This window comes from Thunnus maccoyii, chromosome 23 (assembly GCF_910596095.1).
Source record: "Thunnus maccoyii chromosome 23, fThuMac1.1, whole genome shotgun sequence".
NCBI classification, from domain to species: Eukaryota; Metazoa; Chordata; class Actinopteri; order Scombriformes; family Scombridae; genus Thunnus; species Thunnus maccoyii.
Window position 1 is genome coordinate 1,132,561 of NC_056555.1, and position 24,797 is coordinate 1,157,357.

At 41.2% G+C, this 24,797-nt stretch overlaps 1 protein-coding gene across 2 annotated transcripts in view; it reads left to right on the forward strand.

Moving 5' to 3' along the window:
* cnot4b (CCR4-NOT transcription complex, subunit 4b) overlaps nucleotides 1-24,797 on the forward strand; it is a 40,567-nt gene that overhangs the window by 5,417 nt on the left and 10,353 nt on the right. The window contains exons 2-12 of one of the 2 annotated variants that reach the window (XR_006093858.1): nucleotides 10,484-10,722; nucleotides 12,205-12,402; nucleotides 14,348-14,434; nucleotides 14,530-14,631; nucleotides 14,727-14,852; nucleotides 15,636-15,751; nucleotides 17,218-17,421; nucleotides 17,739-17,796; nucleotides 17,967-18,222; nucleotides 19,168-19,752; nucleotides 23,464-24,241. Coding sequence is in view for 1 of the 2 variants with exons in the window: in XM_042403096.1 (XP_042259030.1) it covers nucleotides 10,549-10,722; nucleotides 12,205-12,402; nucleotides 14,348-14,434; nucleotides 14,530-14,631; nucleotides 14,727-14,852; nucleotides 15,636-15,751; nucleotides 17,218-17,421; nucleotides 17,739-17,796; nucleotides 17,967-18,222; nucleotides 19,168-19,752 (1,906 nt within the window). In the remaining variant the exon portion in view is untranslated. The remainder of the gene's footprint in view (nucleotides 1-10,483; nucleotides 10,723-12,204; nucleotides 12,403-14,347; nucleotides 14,435-14,529; nucleotides 14,632-14,726; nucleotides 14,853-15,635; nucleotides 15,752-17,217; nucleotides 17,422-17,738; nucleotides 17,797-17,966; nucleotides 18,223-19,167; nucleotides 19,753-23,463; nucleotides 24,242-24,797) is intronic. The other variant, XM_042403096.1, reaches the window with a different exon arrangement.

A 24,797-nucleotide genomic window follows, 5' to 3' on the forward strand; every position in this document is an offset into this window, starting at 1 on the left:
TGATTAATGTACACTGTCCCTGGTAAATATATAAATAAACAATCTGTTTCCTCAATCCAGGACCACGCAGGAAAGCAGAGTAAATGAGGAACTGTTAGTGTTCCCTATCAAAACACAAGTATTTCTGATCAGAATTAATCCTGATGTAACTGTTAATTAGCACAGTAAAGCACTATTTTCAGTCTCTTGCTCCAGTACTGTGTGCCAAACCATTCACCTTATTCCACTGAATTACAATATGAAACATAACTGGCAGATAAGATACATGGTCTGCAGCCTTTTACTTTTAAAAACTTCAATAAAAAGGCTCTCTGCTGCAGCGTTAGCTCTGAGGAAAGCCATCATTGTTTGAGGTGAGATAGATGACGAGTTCATTTCTTCAGCTCAGAGTTGGTTTGTTTAATACTGCAGTGCGTGTTGGTCAGCCGGTTTCATTTGTTTCTGTTGGAGTTCACTGCTCCGCTCCTCTAACGTTAGTCTCTGAGTGATGGCATGGAAACTATTCACAATGTTCTTCACTTTCGTCTTGCAAAGGTAATTATTTAGTCATTAAATCAAAAAATGCTTGAAGCCCCTGCCTTTTTTGAAGATGAATTACAAGATAACTCTAGTGTGTGTACACTGTCCGGGTGCTGCACTGCCCTCGCAGTTGAGTTCTGATTTGAAACATTAACTGAGCTGTAATTACTACTCAGGTAGGGGAAGAAAAATCACACACATATGAACTGTAGACAGGATTCAAATCACTGAGCAGTACATGTTAATATACTGTGTTGAGATAACTTGACTTCCCCTAGAGAACAAATAATGGGGCTTAAGTCAGAGATAAGGGTCTAATTTGGTTAACAACTATTAGCCCAGCTTCCTTTTTTAATGATGTGAATTGAAACACAATTTATGGACTTTATTGTTAATGTCTTATTTAGTAAGGCTGTCCCCAACACCATTTTTTGGGCTCCAGATCTTCAGTAGTAACAAACAGCAAATATTCAAAGTTTTGGTCTGGCGGGGTGCTGAACATGACTTGGGAAGGACTCAGCCACACATTTCTCCATTCTAGGCTGAGATGGATTGCATAGCACTGCAACATGTGTCTTTCAGTTTAATTAAAGGCATCCGTTTTTAAGGATTCTGTTATTCTACAGTATTGTTGTTCGTGTTGTTATTTGTCAATAAAAACACATTTTCCAAAAGGTTTGGCATGTTTCATGCATGTTTGTAATCTCCAGGGCTTGGTTGAACTCCTCTCTCCTCCACTTTTTGTGACATAATAACAGCTTGTGATCATTTTTCTTATAATGGATAAATTGCAGACCTACGTAAATGTTGATGATAAAAGGCTCTCAATGCCTGACAAAACGCTGTGAAACAGAAGCACAGAACAAACAACCAACAAATTTAAGATTTGAGATTTATATTTATAAGATTTATATTTATTTATATTTTTTTATTGTCATTTCTCAGTACTCTCATATATTGAAATGAAATTTGTCCTCTGCATTTCACCCATCCTATACACCAGGAGCAGTGGGCAGCCACAGTGCAGTGCCCGAGGACCAACTCCGGTCCCAAAGTCCATTAACTATTGGCCTGAGACTATAACATTTTACAACCTGAACCTAACAAGAGTCAAACAAAACCCCCTTTCCACTACATGGTACTGGCTCAACTCATTTTTACTGGTTTTCCATTAGGCAGAAGTTGTGGATAGTACCTGATACCTGGGTATCTGGTACCTACTTTTTTGGTATCACTTCCGTCAAGGTTCCAAACAAACTGAGGTGACATAAAAACACCTCTCTACCATTGCACTCTCTCCTCACCCTGTCTCTCTTGATTCCTCGTCCTCCTCAACTAAAAAATTACAACCATGTTTGAAAAACAAGTCGGGAAGCCGACAACAAAGCCTTTACTTTTAACATGATCAAAGAAGAGAAATGTTCTCCCCTTACATGAGTACTTTGTTTTAGGGTGCGGAAGTGGTGCGGAAGTTGAAGCGGCTGCGCTATGTGTGTTTGACCAGTCAGCGACAGTCATCACTGCTAACCCCTCCCTACACTGAGGGGGTATTATCTGTAATGGAAAATGAAATCTGTACCTAGTACCAAAAGTGAGTAGAGTTGAGTAGAGTAGAATTGAGTTGAGCTGGTACCATGTAATGGTAAAAAATACAACAAATAGATTTCTGTTGTAACAACAATACTTTTAACTAGAAATATATTTCCTGTGGAAAATCCATGTGAATGCTGACAGCTGAAATAAATTGCAAAGCATTGCTGAAAATGCAGACATCTGAAATGAATTTTGCTTGAAAAAGCTGAAAGCTGAAATGCATTGCACTGCACTGCACTGCTGAAAAGCTGAGCTGCATTACCCCAAAAAAGCTAAGACTTCAAGTACAGTGCTAGAAAAGCTGGAAGCTAAATTTTTAATACTGAAAAACCTGGAAATTGAAATAAATTGCCTGAAATGAAGAAATGCTTTGTATTAATATCACAGATGAACTGAATTGCTAAACAATAAAAGATAGATATAAAAGGTAGATTTTCAGTTGAATACAAGCATAAGTATCCTTAAAGAGCAAGTTTAATATTGAATGGTTTCTGTAGCTTAAAGTGTGCAGAAGTAGTGGTCGACCAAAAAACATACAGAAGAAGAAAAAATTGCAAAGCATTGCTGAACATGCAGAAATCTGAAATGAATTACTTATTTTGGAATTCCAGCCTTGTCCATGGCCCCCCTGGTAAGCTCTTATTACCATATGGAGGCTTTTATTTTGAAAAAGGAGCCTCATCCTGAACTTCCTGTTAAGATATTGTTCCCTTTTATGATAAAGTTACTGTATGAGGCTTTGATTTTAAAAAACTAGGTCCATTCCTGTTTTCCTGTCAACAAAAATTGACAATTGGGGGCTTTTATTTTGAAAAGTCTGGCTCATCCAGACTTTCCTATTGGCTTTTATTTTGAAAATAAGAAGTGACACTGTGTGTGTGTGTGTGTGTGTGTGTGTGTGTGTGTGTCAGTATGTGTTTGTGAAGAGTGTGAAGTGTATGTTCTTTAAAACTATAAGAAATTAGACAGAAGGTAGTATTTGGGTGAAATTAAGCGTATAAACTAGAAGTAGTTAGACAGGGTAGTATTTGGGTGGAATAAACCTTTAAAACAGGTGACAGTGCACCCTTGTGGCAGGGGTGAGACAAGCAACCACATTCATATTCAAGGCCCCTAAGCCAAAATTACTAACCGAACAACTTGTAACTCAAAAACTAAGTCACGTTGAAAAAAACAATCAGTTTGAGTAACCTCAGACTTCACTGGTTATACTGATCCATGTGTCCGTAAGATTTAAAATAGAGCTGTGATAATTTATATATAACCATCATCTCCATTTTTGACAAGGAGATTCAGAGCTCAGATATTGGAGATTCAGACATTGGAGTCATTGAGACTGTTAGACACCACTCTTTGCCCTTTTGGGCGATTTAATTCAAAAGCAGTGAGTCCTATTTTAATGGAAGTGACTAGGGCTGTAGTCTCCTGGTCGACTGGTCAATTAGTTGGTCAATATGCTCTCATATGACCAAAGTTTCATTGGTCGAATAATTGCCATGTTACTTTCATAAGGAGAAAAGTGCTACATCAGTAGCCTTCCAGGATTAATCCATTATTTCCTGTGGCGGGAGGGACAGACTAACAAATTACCTGTGAAAACAAAGGTGTATTCACAACACCCTTGTTATTTTCAGAACTTTGAAATTGCCCAACCTAATAGAGACTGCTAGGTCTAACTGTACTCAACGTCAACTGAGCATTTACTTAACATACTGAATGTTTACTCAATCAGTGTTTCTACTATAATTATAACAAGAACCCCTGCTAGGCCAAAAAAATTAATGCCAAAACTAAAGCCAAATATGCATTCATTTGGAAATCAATAGCCTTTGGGAGCTTCTGTGAAGCGCTATTCCGAAACGTCAACCTCTGTGTCGTTGCCAGAGAAACTCTTGGTAGCGTAGTGGCAATGCGTAATATGTGTGCGTAATATGTATACTAACATTGATTAGTTTTAAAGAGAAAGTGTGTTGAGTGTCTCTGTACAGCTAGTTAACATTAGCATAAATGGTTTTATCACTTTGCTTTGTGATGGTTGTTTTGTGTAGTATATTGTCTGTTAATTCTAGCTGAGTTAACAGCTCAAAACGTAGCAAGTGGACGGCTGACAACAGCATCTTGTGAGGCTCAGCTAACCTTACGTAATGTTAGCTGTGGACTCCTATGTTTTTATGTTCAGTGTTATATTCACACAGAGACTGCTTTGCTACATTAGCAGCTGTTTAGCAGCCGCTGAATCACTGCTGTTTTGATGTCAAACAATAGACAATATTGTGATCTTTGATATTTTAATACAGCTTTGTCTTGTCTTACCTGCAGGTTACGTGTTTTGGTCCAACCTCCTGTTACTGATGTAGCCTCTGTTGACGCTGCTGCTGCCTCTGCCATTGTTGTTTATGTTGAGAAGCTACAGCCAGATGTTCTGTCAGCCCCGCTTCTGCTAGGCATTGAAATTTACTACCAAACGACAAGAATTTTTACATACTCGATAGTATCGAAGCAATTCGGTTGGTGCCATAAAAGTATTGAAGTTTGGTACCCAGCCCTAGCTGTTAGCCTACCTACACTCTCTTCATGTTGTGTGCGAGGAAGATGAGTTTGTCCACATTTTCAGGTAAAAGGGAACTTCTGGTCTTGTTCACTTCGTAGCCAGCCTTTAAAGAAAATGCACTCTGACAGGGTTGAAGTGGCCAGAACACAAAGGCAGTGTTTGGCTGCAAATGCCAGCTTAGGGTAGCGGTCGCTGTTTTGCTTCCACTATGCAAGTGGGCCAGGCTGGACTTCAGTTGTGTCTCTCAAATATTGCTCCATCTCTTTTTTTGCGCTGTTTCCATTGTGTGCTTCCGCTTCATCGTCGGACTCAGACTGCATCAGCATTGAAATCTCTGAGGGTCTTCTTCATTTCTGTGATGGCAGGGCTGTCGTTCTCCTCCAGTGACAGTTGTGTTTCTTCACGTTGAAGAGCGTCGGCACTGTTTCCACAGTCAGCACGGTCTGCTCTCAGGTCCAGGGTGCGATCTCCTTTCTTTGTGATACTGGAATATGACAAAACAGCTGTCACTGGCCATTGTTGCTCCACCAGTTGGTCAAGCAGTTCACATGTAGACCGCCAACAAATAGTGACGTCTTGTATGAGTTTGTACTCTACAACATTCTGCTGCTTTCCTTTCTCTGTCAAGGCAGCTTTATCCTTTGCACTTTTTTTGTCCCTCTAAAAAAGATTCCTCTAAGTGTCCCGCGAGATTCCTGGCAGCCAAAACCGTGCGACATCTGTCCTGTTTAAGAGCTGTATTTATGTACAGCTGTGGCATGTGACCTGAGCAGTAGACCCCTTGAACATTGCCACATTTCTCCGGTTCTTTCTTCAGTGTCTCCGTGCTCAGCTTCATATTGCTGGTGTTGTCATGAACAACGGCCACTCACCTTGTAATTTAGAATGGTGAAGGTGTCCGCTACTTCTCCAAGTTGTTGTGCAATGTTGACTCCCATATGGTTCACCCCCATTACTTTGGTTTCTAATACGAAGGCACAGAGTTCCCACTCCTGAGTTATAAAGTGACAGGTGACAGCTATGTATGCCTCCATACTCAACGAGGTCCAAATGTCTGTTGTGAAACTGAAGGCAGTTAAGTTTTAAATAAGAGTTAAAATTTGGTCTTGCAGATCTCTGCACCTATGGACAAATTATTATTAGACTGGTCTGCTCTATGTTTTTATGCCAATAATTGCCTTAGCCTCAGATGTTCCCACATTACTCCTTATGTGTTATTTCAACTATTCAGATCAGTTGCAACTATTTTGCAAGTAAAGTGAGTGCATGTTTTTATCATGTGTAACGTTACTGTTTAAATGGTGGGTAAAAGCACTTTCATCATGGTGACCGGACAACAGACATTAGCTAAGCTAAGTTTGTTAGCTAGTATGGCCTCGGTTCTTTAGACTACTACTTTATAGCATTCAGGTGATTTTTCATGCTTGTTGTGCCACCATGGTAGGCCAGTGTCAAATTGCGTATTTGGCACACTGCCTTTGTCATGTCATGGTTCAATTGAAAGTGTTCCCACACAGCTGAGGTCTTCAGCATTTTGTCTTCCCTTTGACAGCCAAGGTGAACTGAGGTGTGAGTAAGAGGATGTCAGGTGATCAAGTTGAGATGGTATATATTTCCACATTTTAACAGTGCAATTATAAAGTATAAATATAGTACAAGGATGTGCTGACAAAATGTGTTTTGCAGTTTGCCTTTATTGATAACCTGCATTTAGCAAAAAAACAAAAAAATCCAAATCCCAAAATTGAAAACCGAATAGCTACCCAACGAATGAATGTCTGAATAGTTGAATATTAGGGTCCAGCTCTATTATTTAGTTTGGCAAATTGTATTTTACATCTTCCAGACATTTGTTTTGCTTCTGGACAGAACTTTCTGATAGTTTATTGCTTGAATAAATGTTAAATATTTGATTGTTATTAAAGGAATCGATAGCCACAGCCTGATGTGAAATTATAATCCCTGCCTTTGTCTCTCTGCTATCACAGCTGCTCTTCCGTTGATGTTTGTCTCGACTAAGGTGACTGTATTCATCAAATCTGATTGATACCCAACATAGAATTGATAACTTTTGATTGTCTGTGCTTCCACACATGATTGGGGTTGTTTTAATTGTTGGGCAGTCCTGTGGTGTTCCAGACAGTCAGATAGTGGTGGCTGTCTTGTAAGGTGACATGATTTCAGCAGATAATGGTGTTGGGATGATGATGCGTGCTTAGCTAAAGGTTTCTGGATTAACAGATGGATGCGAAAGATGTGGAGGAAACAGGAGTGATGGCTCACCATAGAGTCCATTAGGGAGAGTGATTGGACATGCATGGAGAGCTGATAATCATCTGTTCCATCATTATTTCTTATGGTGTTAGCAGAGCCAGTCCACATGTACAATGTAAGGCAATCCAATGTTGATTCCTGTGTAAATTAAAAGAATGATAATATTAATCACACAAAAGTAATTGATCAGTGTTACGGTTATAAATGTGCCTTGATTGGCATTTTACAGATCTCAATGTTTTACTAAAAGATTCCGTCTCTCAGTTTATATTTCAACTCCACCTCATCACATCACCATCAGATGGCTGTAGAAGAACACGAGTACGCTGGTCTGAAGGATGCATGAAGTGCACACAGTCTCACACACATTCTGCTTGTAGAAATACCAGTTTATGTGCGGGAAATGGTGTATGTGTGGTTTTTGTGCATACGCATCATTTATGCACCTTGACCCAGGTGTTATTGGAGTCACTGTACACAGGGAAAACTATGACGGAAGCTGCCCAGTCATGGTCAGAGGCCATGTGAAATAAAGTTAAGATCAATCAATCATTGTGGTGAAACTGCGTATGTAGATTTTTATCAGCACTGCAGTGGAGCATAGGTGATCATAGAGCACAGGAGGGGACACCTGTCTGTCCCACTGCTAACCTCTTGCTGGGTACCATACGCAGTTTTGATGTTAAATATCTAAAATGAGAACAACGAAGAAGAGAGCTGCTTTCCTACCATTTAGGCATTTCACTGTGGATGGAAATGATGTGGAAATGCTACAGTGGACACGCGTCCTTTTCACAAATAGTGACAATAAGGCAATAACATGTACACACAATTTCTATGGGGTGGAAAGTGGATCTAGTGGTTCAGGGATATGTGAGCCAAGCAGTTATAATGCCGGCCTCAGTAAAAACACTGTTAGTAATTTAATACAGAATCAGACTCACTTCATGTAGCAGCAGCCAGCCTGCAGAGCGGCTCCCCCTGTGCTGAGCTGCTGGAGGAATCACTGATGACCATACATGTCCAGCAGGGAGGATAAGGGGAGGCTGCAGGAGCACCGCTGCTTCCCATCTGCACTTCCCCTTAAAAGAGAGAAGCCCCAACTGTCTCCACCCCTCCACAGCCAGGACAGGCCGGGTATTTTTAGCTTGTCAAGCACTCGCTCTCTGCCCCTGCTGCCTGGGATAGACCCACATGGAAATCCTGTGTACTTCCTCAAGTGGGCAGCGGTACAAGCAGCAGCGTAGGTTTCACCAAGCCAGCGTTTCACATCAGTAAAGTTAAAGTTGTTTTAACCCACTGACAAGATGCAGCATAGGTCTCTGACGGGGAGTTACCACTCACTAGCATCTCCAATAAATATTCTCTATTGAAGTGGTTCATCATATTGAGATTGGCCTCAGCTTTTTGGCGTGATTGGTTCCTCGGATTCAAATCGTCTAAGGTGTCAGACCAGGAGGTCACAGGTGGAAGCCAATCAGCTGATGGCACCTGGAGAGTCAGGGCAGTTGCCGGGTGCATAACATTTACAGATAAATGTGTAGCAGAGAATAAATGCTTCATTCAGAGAGGGGAGGCTAGTTCGTCGGCTGTCAGTGCTGTTTGAATCAGCCAGGAGCTTTAAACTCAAGTCCATAAACACAACTACAGCAGATAGATAGATTCCTTTTTTAATGAGAGTCTTCAAGAATCTACAAGTCCAGTTGCTCTTGACTCAAGGCTCTTGGATATGGATAGTTGTAGTATTTGATTGCTCTGGGACATATGGGATTTTAGAGGTTGCAGCCTCCTTGATTTATGTGTATATTGGTTGTACTGGTGTCCTGTTTAGAGTCGATAAGATAATCTGCTTGTTGCTGGTTTGACAGAAGTCTGTTGGAAAGTCTAGCTAGACTTTATTTCATACTGTAGGTTCAGAAAAAAACTAAGTAATCAAACATTAAAATCACACAATATTTAACATAACACATATCACACAGAAAAATGTCAGCCTTTTCCATATCCAAAATACCAAAACAGATTCCCTGCACCAGAGTTGACACATGTAGTAAGCTTTAAAAAAAATGAAAGTCTCAAAAACTTGCAAAAATCCTAAATTCACACAAAAAAACCCCTGCTAACAAAAGTTAAGACACAATGTGTCTACACTGAAAACGTCTCAGCCGCGTGTTTCAGTGTGTGATACACACATACTGTTCTATCACGTGTGTGATGGAACAGTATGTGTGTTTCTACGGTAATCAATACAGCTGTCTACACAGCTGGCACACTGGCTCGGGTGTAATTGTGACCCGAAGCGGATTTTAGACTTCGAGTCTATTTTCCTCCGTTACGCGTGTTACGCAGTCATTGTTTATTAGGCTCTGAACGCTTCCGAAACGCGGGTGACCTATGCGCAACACTGTACCTGAACGCCTCATATGTAGACAAACAGACAGAGCACTTGCTGCTGCTGCTTTCTGTGTGGACATAGTGCTATAACAAGCACAATATGTCAGAATGGTTGTGTGTTGCAGTATTGTTCATCGTCTGTCCATTAGATGAATGCATTACAGTAAATCATGAGTTGTGGAATCATCTTGTTTCTTCCCAATGGACCAGCAGTGTCTGTCTGCAGATGTTTTTACAACAGTTTAATTGGCCACTTAGACCGATCCAAACAAAGTTTCACATCTCTGCAGCTCTCTGTGACACAGCTACATAATGACAGCTTCATTAGCTCTCTCTCACTGAAGCCACAGTTCATTGGCTGGAAAGCAGAACTGTCAGCAGCTGGACGAGTCATTGTTTAACCTCAGCAGAGTGAACTATTTTTAGATGAGGCCTTGTCAACCTGCTTATGGTGTACCAATAATGTAGCAGGAAGAGATCTACAGCCCTCACACGGTGTTTAGGTAAGTTCAGGTCGGCTAGCAACTGTTGATTTCACTCATTTGCATCCCAGCATGCAAAGTGCACCTGGCTAAGGGAGTTGTTTAGCTCAAACAAGTAGAACACAGATCACATTCCCACCACAAACAAGCCGTTACTATGTTCAGAGCTCCCTAAATGAATCGCATTCAACCAGACTAAACAGACTCAGTCCAATCTAAACACACACACGTCATACACACCTTGTTACAATCAGCAGAATTCATATGAAAAGGATTCAGATCTCGCCTCATAATCATCAGATTCAGACTTTTCTTAGTAATTGTTGTATGTACAGTGAACAGGAACTGCTAGTAGCCCAAGCAGCATGAGTTTTCACCATGCAGATGTGCTAGGATGTAAACAAAGCTATCGGCTGAAAACACAGAAGTGTAGATGTCATCGAGGTCAATCCTCAATAACTTCTCATTAGTTGTGTTACTGACGATCCACAGGTCATGATCAGGTATTGAAGCCTCCGTGGTGCCTTGCACTCCTTGACAGCGGACCAGAAATTTACAAGCTGAAGTTAGGGACCATCTCCAAAGTGCATGCAAATGGGGACAAGGGAGCTCTTCAGTTGTGTCACATTTCTCTTCATGATGTAGCTAAGCTCTTGTTGACCTTTTGTTTCAGCGTGTGCAGCTCCTCCTGTCCCTGTCCTGTGACAGCAGCGCAGTCCAGCAGTGTGGAGTCGTAGGATGTCCCGGAGCCCCGAGGTGAAGGACGATTCGATGGAGTGCCCGCTGTGTATGGAACCACTTGAGATCGATGATGTCAACTTCTTCCCCTGCACCTGCGGATACCAGATCTGCCGCTTCTGCTGGCATCGCATCAGGACAGATGAGAACGGTCTCTGTCCCGCCTGCAGAAAGGTAGACCTCAGTCTTGTCTGAAGCCTTGTTCGGCCTGGCAGAGTGAGCATCAAGACAATGACTTAAGTCCAGCTGACTGCAATTAATTCATCTCATTCTTTCCAGCTTTAATGCTCAGTCGTGATTTACTCATTTTTCAGTTCTTTGACTGTTTTATTATTTAATCATTTCATCTATAAAATGTCAAAATGGATGATGAAACAGGAGCAGTCAGATGAGCAGACAGGTTGGAAACAAACCTCCAGGTTATACAATCTTATCTGATAGAGAGCAGTAAAATGACTTGAAGTGTCTGTTGAACTCAGGGAGACTCTGGAGGGACTGCCGTGACTGGCTAGTCAAGGGTCACATGACAGAAGAAGAGTCGTCGTTGTCTAGTCTACTTTTCAGTAGCCAGGCTAACTTGTGTATTTTTACCAATAGACTGTATTTAGAAGGTAACCAGTGAAGAAGAGCATTCATTTATGTTTATATTTATATTTTTAACAGAAGGATCTATTACATATTTATTACTTATGTGTAATACACTTATTTATCTTTTATGTACGATGCCACACTTACGCAGCCAATGTGCAATATAGTGTATATCATACTATTTATTTATCTCTCTCTCATCTTTCTTCCCCTCTCTCCTTTTTCATTTTTTTAACAATTGTAAATATTTATTTTGTACTCAATTGAAACTAGCTGGAAGAAGCCAAATTTCACTCCCTTCAGTGTTTCCACCTGCTGTATCGCAGCACATGTGACAAATGTGGAAATAGTTGGATGATACGTATCATCTGAGCAGCCACACATTTCTCCGTTCTCTATTTCTCTGTTTGGTGTCTTCAGGTTAAGCTAACCCATTGTTGCTAACTTTGGAGCTAACCTCCTTCACTTTTCCAGCAGTTGAAACAACAGACGTGACTTTTCTTGGTCTTGACAAGCTGCAGCATTTATTAACTGAAACACTGTAGTACTGTACATTTACTGCCAGACTGACAACTCACTGCTAACCTTTTCCTCTGCTTCGCTTGAGTTCACTGTCACTTTTCTGCTGCTCACATTCGCTCAACCGCCCACTCGCTAGCTACGCTACCAGGAGTTTCCCAGGCAACGATACAGAGGTTAACTCATGATTCGATCAAACACTATTGATTTCTGAATGAATGGGTATTTTGCGTTATTTTTGACATTAAAAAAAATTTTTTTTTTTGGCCTGGCAGGGGTTCTTGTTGGCCTGGTGGCATTCAGGCCTGCACTATTATGAGGGAAACACCAGCTTGTGTACTTCCTTTCACACTTCTGTCTTCATTTGGAATCTCTTCTGACTGATCTGAGTCATGATGGTGGCAAAATAAAACTTCTTCAGCTTCAATTGACATTTCCATACACCCACTGTTGACTGCAGTTCCTATCCTACACTGATGATATCTTAACAGTGATGAAGTTTGTGACTGTGCCTTGGTGTGTGTGTGTGTGTGTGTGTGTGTGCTGCAGCCCTATCCAGAAGACCCTGCTGTGTACAAGCCGCTGTCACAGGAGGAACTGCAGAGGATCAAGAACGAGAAGAAACAGAAGCAGAATGAGAAGAAGCAGAAGATCACAGAGAACCGCAAACATCTGGCCAGTGTCCGAGTGGTCCAGAGGAACCTGGTGTTTGTAGTGGGGCTGTCCCAGAGGCTGGCTGACCCTGAGGTGATACTAAACACACTTACAGACACACGCACATGTGTTTTTTGGTATATCATGTGCAGAATAAGTGCTATTTGAATGAAAGGGGATATAATTCTGCAGCAGCAGTTCAGTTCTGCCAATATCTCCCACACTCTGGTGTCAGTGCCTGATGGCGTCTGTGATGATGTCATGTGCCATAAATATCCTTCAACATATTAATCATCTTTCAGGCAGTCTCCCCCCCCCCCCCCCCCCTCACTTTTATAGTTTTACTTTATTTAAAAAAAATCTAAACTGCTTCTTCTTACTGTCCAGCTGCTAAAATCCAGTAAGAGACTCAAGTCTAAGTCATGACTTGATTCCATATCTCTGATTGGTTCAGCGGACTTTAGGAACAGGTGGATGCAGCGTGAAATCTCGTGGTGGGCGACCGCATCTCGATAATCAATGTTTTTAATAAAAAGTGGCTTTATATATGCGTTCCCACCTGTTTTCACACTATCATACAAGATAACATGAAGCCAAGAGAAAAGTGTCTCATGTCTCTCTCTGTGTCTCTGTATGGCTCTTTGTGTTTCGGAGGAAGAGGGTGGGAGGCTGAGCAGGCGGGACAGCTTCAGTCACACAAAGGCCACAAAGAAATGTTCCCCCCCCCTTCCACTGTCAGCTTACTGCCAAAACTGAGCAAAATGTTCAAACCCAGTGTCCTGCGAACCACTTTAGCGCACTGACACCAACACAAACACTTCCTCTGGATTCCAACTGTCTGACTGTTGCTCTACATTCAGTAGATGATTCATGTTTTGGGAGAAATAATGTACAACTGCTTTGTTGTCTTCATAATTGGACTGTTGGTACATTTCCAACAGCATAGTTTGTACTTCTTTCCTTGAAAAAGCCTTTTTTTGCCTCATCTTGGTTTTGTGATTCATCCCCTTTGAACAATAGTCTCAGATTGAAGTTACCTGGAGGCCAAGCTGTTCTTTACAGGGGTGGGCACTTGAACACTCAGCAGTAAATCAGAGGTGTTGATCACAGTTAATGCCACAGCAGTGTAGGATGGATGGTAGGCAGTCATACAATTACATAGTTGCTTGTGCAAAGATTAAAACACTGACAAGATGACACCATATCCATGACATTTAGACTAGTTACATTGAATGACTGAAGTTAGGAGTCATTATTTTTGTATTATTAGTGCTAAGTTGGAAAATCTGAGCTTTCAGAAACAATGTTCCAGTTGTAATTACCACATTGAATGCTATTAATGAGTCCGAAAGCTGCTCTGATTATTATGTATTTCTGATTGACTGGAAAATGAAATTATTATTGTGAAATAAAAGGACTAGGAAAAATGGAAAAAAAAAATAAACAAGGGGAAAAATCTAAATGGAAAACACACAAAAAAAATGATGTAACAGTAAATTCTTAACATGTGGGCTAGATAGTCTTTTTGGAACGGAGAATATTTCACAAAATGGATAAAAGGTCCAGCAATTTAATGTAGATGAAGGAAATCAGCGTGTAGACTGACAAGTAAGATATAAGTGAGTGAGAGGAGATGTGTTGAGACCTGAAAGAGTAGCAGCCATGCATCATTTTGTTGTTTGTGAGCTGCTGTAAACTTCAAGAAGAATAAGAGATGGCTGTGTTTTAATGTTACTGTGGCATTGCATTTGGATAACTCATTTTCAGGGAGTGAATTTAAACCGCTAGTGTAGAGAGAAAACAAAATGCCGTAACAGCATTTTCAGATTGATCAGCATTAGCTGCAGAACAGTTCAAACCTCTGCTGTTGTTTGTTTTTAGAATCATGTGATGCTCCCTGCATTACCGTTCAGATTCATCCCTGGATGTCTGAAAACACACATCAAATACATTAAATTGGATCACTAAAGTAATAATAATAAAGATAATTATGATGAGCGATGATGTCATTGAATTCTGTCTCTTTTGTGTCTCACAGGTTTTAAAGAGACCAGAATATTTTGGGAAGTTCGGGAAGATTCACAAAGTGGTGATCAACAACAGCACGTCATACGCTGGTTCACAGGTGAGGCCCTCCACTGCTAACAGCAGCTAATGAGGATATGACAGACAACCACAGTGATGGATCTGGTGTTTAATGATAGTTTTGTTTTTCCCCAGGGACCCAGCGCCAGTGCCTATGTAACATATATTCGCTCCGAAGACGCTCTCAGAGCAATCCAGTGTGTCAACAATGTAGTGGTAGATGGGAGAACACTGAAGGTATGTCGGGAGGATAGAAGTAGTACATTTAGTGTCTGCAGAGGGTTTACCAGCTTCTGTCTGAATACTGAGGTGATTGTTTTTATGTTTTACAGGCTTCTTTAGGAACAACAAAATACTGCAGTTACTTTTTAAAGAGCATGCAGTGCCCCAAACCAGACTGCATGTACCTGCACGAGCTCGGGGATGAAGCTGCTAGTTTTACAAAAGAGGAGATGCAGGTAAGATGAGGCAGGGCAGTGATGCAGGAGACCTTAACCCTACTTGATTAGAAGACACTACTAGCTCGATTGATGCAATTTGCATCAAAAATTGCAGACATGATACATAAGTTTACAGTGATAGCAGTATCTCCAATGTTACATAAAGTTCCATGAAAGAATAGAATAGGAATGATAGAAAAAATAAAAAAAAAACTGCTAGTAGCCAAAGCAGCATGACTAGTCATGGTGGAGATTCATCAATATGGAAGAAGAAAATAAAATAAATAGAAGCTTAAGATATGGTGCTTAGATAACTGTACTCACTGTCTCCATGACAACATTATAGTCAAGTCTAGTCAAGTCCATATTTATTTATATAGCCTGATATCATAAATGACAAGTGTCTCTAGAGGTTTCATAGTCTGTACAACAAACAGCCCCTCTCTATCCTTACACATTATACTTCCTGTTTAGAATGTCAACATTATATACAGAATACATGTCATTTTACAGGGACAATGCACATGAATTAACGCCACTGTAAATGTGCCAGTGTTAGCCAAAAGGCATATTTTCAACTATACAATATACAAATATACATATACATATTTATACATATGAAAACCCATCGACATACAGGAAAAACATTCAAATAATTCCACATTTTCTGAACTTTGCTGGAAAACTCAACATGTATGGTACTACTGCATCACTATCATCATCAACCTGTCTGTTGGTGTTTGTGTGTTATATGTAAATATACAGCAGGTCCTTTCAATCCGTTCTCACTTCTGTTTCCAGGCAGGAAAGCATCAAGAGTATGAACAGAAACTGCTACAAGACCTCTACAAAATGAACCCCACCTACCTAGCTGTGTCAGGGGACAAACCAAAGGGCAAAGCCAACTCTTTACAGAGGTGTGTGTGTGCTGTGTCTTCACTTCACTACAGTAGTAGATGCAGACAAGAGATGAATGCAAGATAAAGTTGAATAAATGAAACATAACAAATGTAGATGCTTCCATACAGAACACAAAGGCCTGGTTTTCAAGTTGTGTTTCATCAGATTTGCACCTCTGTTCACCTGGATTGTAATCATGCATTGAGAAGTTGTGGTATTTTAACTTGTGTTACAGCTGAGGTTGTTGTTTGGACCCAAAGGCAGACACAGAAAACAGATGGATGGATGAGAAAAATATGGTTTCATGAGCAACCTTTGGTTATGGAGGGTAAAAGGGACGAGGGCTGGTACTGGCAAGGGGGCAGGCAGGCTGGAGAGGGGTTGTGTGGCAGAGAGGGGCAGGTGGCTGGGTGAACTTGGCGTGGTGTGGCTGGAGAATGAGCTTGCAGCTGAAGACCAAGTTGACACTGGAGACCACTAAGGTGACTGAACAATCTGGCGATGAGAGGAAGGAGAGCAGGAGTATTTGAGCTGAGGCTTGACAAGTTGATTGTAGACAGGAGTGGAATTGAACCCAGGTGCCAGGTCAGGCAGGCCACGCCCACACACACACACACACACACACAAGGACAGACAGGGGAAGACAGGGAAAAAACAAAAACACAAGGAGAAAAACCAGCCAGAGCCCTGACAACTTGTCCAACAAGAAGACACTGTTCACTGAAATAATTAAAGGAAGAGTTCACAAAGTTTTAACAGTCAAGTGCCCACTGAAAGAGGTTTTCCTCGCTGTAATCAATCCTCCTGTTCATACTGGATATTAAAAGATCCTTCAAATGTGCTTTCAATGTAAGTGATGGAGGCCAAAATCCACAGTGTGTCAACACAGTCATTTAAAAGTAGATGTGAAGCTTCTATGAGGCTTCATCAGTCTGACTTAGTCATATCAAGTGGATATCTGACACATTTACAGTCTTTTTAGCATCAAATTCACTCTTTGTGTTTCCTCAGACAGTGTTTCCCTGTTGAGCTGCAGGTGGAAGTATAGTAACAAAAAGAGTGAAAGATATCTACTTGATTTGACTCATTTGACAGCTGAAGCTTCATATTAGCTTCAGATAAATGTTTAAATACATTTTTGCACAGAAGGAGGACTGTGGATTTTGTCCTCCATCACTTCCATTGTAAGGTCATTATGAAGGGATCTTCTAATGGTCAGTATGAACAGGAGGAATGATTACAGCAAGAAAAACAGGTTTCAATGTTCACTCGTACTGTTGTTCTAAGAAAGGTTTGAAAAATTGTGAAGCCGTCCTTTAAGGTTCTCTTGCTGCAAGAACAGTTCTGAGTATTCCAATAGCAAGCTAATGATCATCTATTGATTATCCAACACAACCTCTGAAAGTAACAAAACACAGTTAATATACAGTCTGAAATGTCACCTGATTGTTTCTCTTTCTTGTTTGTCTATGTGATGTCACAGGTCCAACAGCTCCAGTAAAGACGGCTGGCTGTTGTTACAGCCTTCAAGTCAGACGGCCAACGGTCTGTCATCAGACCACAGGAAGAGTCCGCCGCTAGACGGGTCCGACTCTGAACACTTGACCCCCGAGGGGCCTGAAACTGACCTTAGCCTCGGCCCCGTACCCACCCTCTCCCCGTTCTCTTCAAACTGTGACCTTGCTAGGTAAACCACAATGGTTTTCATCTTCACACAAATCAAATGTTGACGGTGTGACAAACAAAAAAAAGGCATTTAAAGCAGAAGCATTCAACCAATGATTCACTACTTTATTTATTTTTTCCTCCTCTCATTGTCTTAAAATGTGTTTTTTTCTGCCTCATGTGTAACACTTAAAATCAACATTCATTAAAGTGCCTGGCTTGCCTTTCTAGTGTGAGGAGCTAGCATGGTGATGATCACACTACATTTAAGAAGGGAACACTCCTCAGTCTTCTGGTGGGTAAATCTAATAACATTTTCCTTCTGCCTTTATTTTACAGCCCCAGCGACAAACTGCCAGACATCATCAGTATAGGCAACGGTGAAACCTCTCAACTGGTACGACTCTACTCTACGACCCTAAGACTCTACGTCTTGTATTTTTTCTGCATCATGAATGTTTTGATCTTTACATATGTCTAGTTGTAGTGAAACTAGAATCTCCATGACACCATCTGATTCAATTCAGGATGAATGTTGTGTGATCTCTCCTCTCTTGTATCCTGCAGCTCCAGGGCAGTGACTCTCCATCGCCCCCTCCTGGTCTCAGTAAGCCCAGCCTGGTGGTTCCCATCAGTGTCACTTGCCACACGGCTCGCTCTCTGTTTGAAGGGGCTGCTGCAGAGTCCCAGTCCCTGTTCTCAGACAACAGTAATTTCAGGCATCCTAACCCCCTCCCCAGTGGACTGAGCGGCTTCCCTAGCTCCACACACAGCAACGCCGACTGGCCCACAGCACCAGAACCACAGAGCCTCTTCACCTCAGGTGGGCCTGACAGACGGAAAACAGGAAGCAGAAATGATATCAATTATTATTTTATCCATTTGTCAGCTTCATAGTGCATAACATTTAGGTTTTATTGATATATTGTGCCACAATATATTTTTGGAACCATACTGACCAGTTTTCATGGTGGAAAAAAGTATTAAAACTTCCATAACATGTATAATTCAGTTCACCACTGTGAACAGTATGTTCCAAATGCTACACAATAATTGTCACAGGTAGGTTTCTGTCCATTAGGTTGTTTTTGAACATAAAAATGTGAAATGCAGTGTGTAAAAGTGGAAAGGAGGTTTTGCTCACTGCATTCACACATACCAGAAAAGAAATTCTTCTACAAATGTTAAATAAGCATAACATATTGCAAAGATTTGAAACAATGTAAGCAAGCCTCTAAGTTTACCTGATTTTCAGAATGGAAATGCAGCTTTTGTCTAGCTGTATAAACAACGTCCAGCCAGTTTACAGTGAAGTACTAATATTAGTGCAGTTTAGAAACGATTCATTTCATTATCGATTAATCTGTAGTTTATTTTTTCCATTATTTGATTAGTTGTGTGGTGTATGAAATGTCAGATCCCATGGTGACGTCCTCACATATGTTTGCCTTGATCAGCAGTCCACAACCCAAACCCATAACCCATAGTCCTGCAGGACTAAAGAAACCAGGAAATATTCACATTTGAGAAGCTGGAATCAGAGTATTTTAGTATTTCATACCTCAAAACAATTATTTGATTATCAAAATAGTTGGGGATTAATTTAATAGTTGGCAACTAATCGATTAATCAACTAATCGTTGCAGCTGTAGCAGTTATTCTTACAGGTTATTTATCTAGATATTAGGAGTAAGTTTAATCAAGTAAAATGTGTGTGTGTGTGTGTGTGTGTGTGTGTGTGTGTGTGTGTGTGTGTACGTGCGTGCAGATACCATCCCAGTGTCGTCGTCCACAGACTGGCAGGCAGCGTTTGGCTTCGGCTCGTCCAAACAACAGCAAGACGACGACCTGGGCTTCGACCCCTTCGACATCACCCGCAAGGCCCTGGCTGATCTCATCGAGAAGGAGCTCTCTGTGGAGGACAGCTTCACCTCCCCTCTGTCACCCGGCTCCTTCCCCCACAGAGCCCACGGACCCCTGCTGAAATCATTGCCTAACAAAAGCTTCGGCCCCCCAGGAGGGCTCCCGCTCCCCAACCACCTCCCATCCAACAGCGGCCTCTCTCACCACTACTCTCAGCTTCAGCACCCTCACCGGGGAGGCTACAGCTCCTTCAGCTTTCCCTCTCACCCTTCATCATCTTGTTCATCCTCCTGCTCCTCCACCACCACCTCCTCCTCCTCCTACTCCTCGGCATCTCGTCAGCCCTGGATGGGTTCCGGCTCACACAGTAACTTTGTACATTTGAACCACACAGTTAGTCCAGCAGTCTCCACCTCACACAGCAACTTCTTGGACTTGACAGTGCTGCCAGGACCTCACAGTACTGGGCTGGGAGGAATCCCCATCACAGGTAAGACTGAAGAGGGGAGAGGGGAGATCTGGGGCCCTATTTACACCTGGTATTAACATGTGATCTGCATCTGGATACATTATCTGGATAATGACATCAGATCCATGGGTCTTTGCATTTACACCTGGTATTAAAATGCTTTCTCGATATCTCAAGCGTGTCCACATTGTGATCAGATCTCAATATGCAAATTAGCTGGGTGGAGACTTGTTAACAAATACGACGCGCCCCACGTCAACGAAACCGCTGCCACAAATGGACGTCATTGATTTCTAAAACTTTTTGTGAGGGAAGACTTCTAGCTGCTGCTACTACTCGTAGTTTTTGTGGGGCTTGCTTTAGCTGGCGGGAAGAGGTGGAGCAAGGTGACCTTTCAATTTACTGGGATGAATTTTTTTCTTATGAAAGTGATCAGGCTGTACAGATTGGCTTTACACCTGGCTGATATGCAGTCACAATGTGAGCCTGACCACCTCCAGCTATGGTCTGACTGATCCAGTCACATGTGTTCTGAGTGCATTTACACCTGCGTTAACATGTGTTTTAATGCCAGGTGTAAATGGGTAATTGTGTGTAACTGGTAATGTGGATTACAGGTGGGCATAAATAAACAATTTCAAGGTCAAATGTAAGAAAGTTACAATTTTTCAACTATCTTAAAACAACAGTCAGGAGCCCAAATGAACATTGAAACAGGGTTTTCTTTCCATAATCATTCCTCCTTTTCATACTGACCATTAGAAGTCCTCCTTCTGTGCAAAAATGTATTTAAAAGTTTATCTGAAGCTAATATGAAGCTTCAGGGTCCAAATGAGTCAAATCAATAGATATCTTTCAACATTACAGTCTTTTTAGTCCTTCTTTTTGTTACAATACTTCCACTGCAGCTCAATTTTTGGTCGTATCACACCACCCAGCACCAATTAATAAGATTGCCACACCCAGCCCAGCATTGTGTGCCAGTGTGTTATCAGCTATTATAACACGGTACCACCATGAAACTAGAGACCTTCCAGTGTTGTCAGTGCAACAAACCACAGTGCCTGTGCAGCGCTGCCTTTCTAAATGGAACAAACAAGCAGCACTGATCATATGAATCAGCTTGACATCATACAGTTTTCATTCACTGAGGATTTCTACTGAAGCTGAGATAGAAAACAGAATGCCGTATATTCTGGTCTTTTCAGCTAATGCAGCATTCAGCTCTCCACAGTGATTGTTTCTGCATAGCAGGTAAAGATCTGGGAGCTTCCAGAAACAACTAATACATGACATAATGTTACTGCATTGCATTGTGGGTAAACATATGCCCATATATTGACCACTTGGTGGCAGCACAGCATTTACTAAAGTATTACAGCTGTAACATAGCAGGCTTGGTTTGGTCATAATGAGAAAGCAGCCAGTATGTTTCTGAGCATCTTTTCACACCACCAACAGTCTCATACTACTGCTTCATGGTTAACTTTAGCTCTAACACCTGTTTTGTTCGCTCATCCTCCAAAGAGCACTTAGACTTGACATGATCTGCCGTCACAAGTGGAACTGTTAGACGGATAAGAAAAGAGGTGAACAAAGACTGAGAGATGTACTCATTTACAGAGCTCCTGTAATCATCCCTCACCTCTGTCCAGACTGCTCAGATCAAGCTGTTTTTCTTTAGCCCTGACAGGAAATGTATAATTCTGCGTAATCAGTGTGACTGAACAGTGACCATTAATACATTTTATTGAAAACCAATACATGCATAAAAGTAATGTGTCCAGTGTGTGATCACAATTTACTGTATTGACCTGATCACAGTGTTCTGCAAAACCCAACTCTATGATTTCAACCGTAATTTCTCATTATTAGATGAGTTTGACTGAAGGCAGTCTTGTTTTTAACTTTTCTCTTTTTCTTTCTTTCATTCTTTCTGTTTCCTCTCATCTTTTGCTCTTTTTCCTAAAACTACTTTATCATCTTTTAACTTTGGCACCTTATTTTTAGTTTTGTTTCATTCTTGGTATTTTGATAAAATATACGTTAATTTTAGTCACATTTAATTATTTAATTTGATTATTATTGATTATTTAATCTCAGTGTCCACTTACTAGCTTTTTCCAGAGTCTTCAGCAACAGCTCACAAACTCCATCTGTCAATGAAGACAGTGAGATGTGGTTGAAAACTCTGTAAAAAAGCTAGTGTGTGAACGTTGAGTCAAGTTTAAGCAACAAAAACTGTAATTGTTTGATGAAATCTGAGGATGGTGATTCAGATGTGTCTGAAGGAAAACAAGTGTGATATCAATATAAGGGGTAGGTTGAGCTCCGACTTTATTCAGCTCTATATATCTAGTTGTGGTATGGCAGTCTCTGTAGGACACACCTACACGTAGCCATTACTACAATATGTCCCACATGGGATGAAGAGGAGTAAGATAAGAGACTGTGCAGCTATTTATTAAAACTTGCTTAAGACGTGCTCGGTTTTTTATTTGGGAAATGAAAAAGGGTGCAAGTATTTTCAGTAGTTTCTGTGATATAAAGTATGCTTACAGCCATGTGAAGTGATTATGCTTGATTGTTTAATAGCACAATTTCCTTTAATGCCCCTTGAGAACCATTATAAATTTTATTGTTAAAAAACTGCACTCCAGCTTATTGAGAAAGCCCACCACAAACTTGAGCATTTCTGGTTATAATAATCAGAATACATTTTTCTGGAGTCATTGTATCTGCTCTGCAATCAGCGTCAGTATCTACCCTGTGAATTCCTAAACCCCCACAGAACACACACCACTTTGTGTGAGTACCTCTTTGACTTTTCTTCATGTTAGTCCAGGACGTGTGTACCTGGCTGTTGCTTGCAACACTGTCCGTTCTCACTGGAAGGATTCTAACTTGAACTTCTTCAGTCTGCGCTCTTCTCTGTTCCTGTGTTCTCGTGGTTCTCCCAAGTGCTGTCCCAATTTTTGAAGCTCATATTGTGTCACATAATTTAGTATGACTATAATGTCTACTTGCAAATTAGCTCTGAAGTTTTCTGAGATGTGAGGGCATGCTAACAGGGCAAGTCAGCTCTAGCTAGCTCCTAAGATGATCAGCTGGTCAATGTTCATGGTCATTCCAAGGAGAACAGACTGGTAATTTACCATTTGCAGTGATGTTACAGATCTCGCCATACTTCACAAAGAATTAATAAATATATTTAAATAAAACAAACAGATGCAGCATTTAACTTGCCGAGTTTGAGCTCCTAAGAATACAAGCTTGGTGCTCTCTGTATTGAGAAAGGCCCAGTGTATTAGGGCAGTTATAGATATATATGATATAGTATATACACCAGTGAAGTGTGGTAAGAATACCAGTTTAAGTATTACTTTTCTGTCTGCCTCAGCAGAGCTAAATGCCAATTTAATTTAGCACAGTCCATCTTTATTCAGCCCCCCCAGCTAATCATCAGGGGGAGGCCAGACAGGCAGCCATGTCCTGCTGGAGATATGGGAACAGATAAATGAGCAAAAAATTATGGATTTTGTCAGATTAACATAATGATTCAGCAGCGTCTGACAGCCTTTGCTTTGGTGTATTTTTTGATATGGTTGGGATAAATGACATACTTAATATGGCCAAAAGTTGCACCTGAACGGTGCAGCCATATGTGATAGTTGAACCTAAAACCAGGTGCATTCATGTGCTGCTATAACAGCGTCATTCTTCTGGTTTCAGGCTTTCCAGCAGATCTTGCAACCTGGCTGCAGGGATTTGCTCCCATTTAGCCACAAGAGCTTCATTGAGGTCCAACACTGATGTTGGTGATAAGGTCTGGCTTATCACCAAAAACTGGCATTCCAGTCCATCCCAGTGGTGTTGGATGGGGTTGGGGTCAGGGCTCTGTGCAGGCCAGTTAAGTTCTTCCACACTAAACTGGGAAAGGCATTTCTTTATGGATCTGACACTGTGGGTTCATTGTCATGCTGAAACAGAAAAGAGACAAACACAAACTGTAGCCACACAGTTGTCAACAATAGTATTGTATGATGGAGCATTCAAGAGTTCCTTTGATTGGAATTAAGGAGCTCTGTATGCACACTGTCTGCAACCATGACTTTGTACATTCTCACACTTTTGTCTTTGCAGGAGTTGCCATTGCTCTCTGAAATTGTAGGGGTTAGTATTGATGAACCTGCAGTGAACACACAGGAAGGCCCATTCTTGAAGATGACAAAAGCAAGGGCACATGATGCACGTTACGTCTTTGTTAAAGCTTTCACAGCAGCTACTTGCTTCTCAGTTTTAAAAATAGAGTGGTTTTCTGGTTGCTGGTGTTTGAATGAGACAGAAGAGGAAGTGAAGTGAAGTGGCTCTTGGGAATCTTTAATGAAGCTAACAATGTGGAATCATAAAACATTGGTTGTAAAATGGAAGCAAGCTGAAGAAGATGGGGCTGCATTGGCAGGCAACCTTGCTCTGATAGAAGTCATAAAAGACATCAGCTAATTCAGTGGTAAGTAATTCCACCCACTGAAGGAGTGGCTGTGGATAACTTGGTTCAAATTGATTTTGAAGGCAGCTTTCAGTCTCATGAATTAAACATGGCGGCACTTGTTTATCTGGGGATGCAAATGGCAACATAGGTGATGATGTTAATGCCAGCCATGCTTCCCTGCCTGACAGCCTGATTAAAATGAAAAAAGGGGCATGGTGAGGGCTAAGCAAACATCACAGGGGAATACTGAGGCTGGATTGTTTCTTCTTAATCAGTCATGTTTTTGGGGGTTAGTGCTTGACGGTGTTTAACTCAAAAGCTTAATATAATTAATGTATCTTCCTCAGACTTGGCTATGGTAACAACATCTCAACATTACACATGTAATAAATAATACTTCATAGCATTACCATAGTTTTCTTCTACTACTGAGCCATCTTTTAGGGAGCTAGCTGTGGGGATTAACGAGTAAGACGACCAACAATCATCCTGTCAATTAGTATTTATTATTCATGGAGCCATGGTAACTGGAAAGACTGTCTTCCTCGTGAGGCCTGCTGTCTGCAGTGTCTCA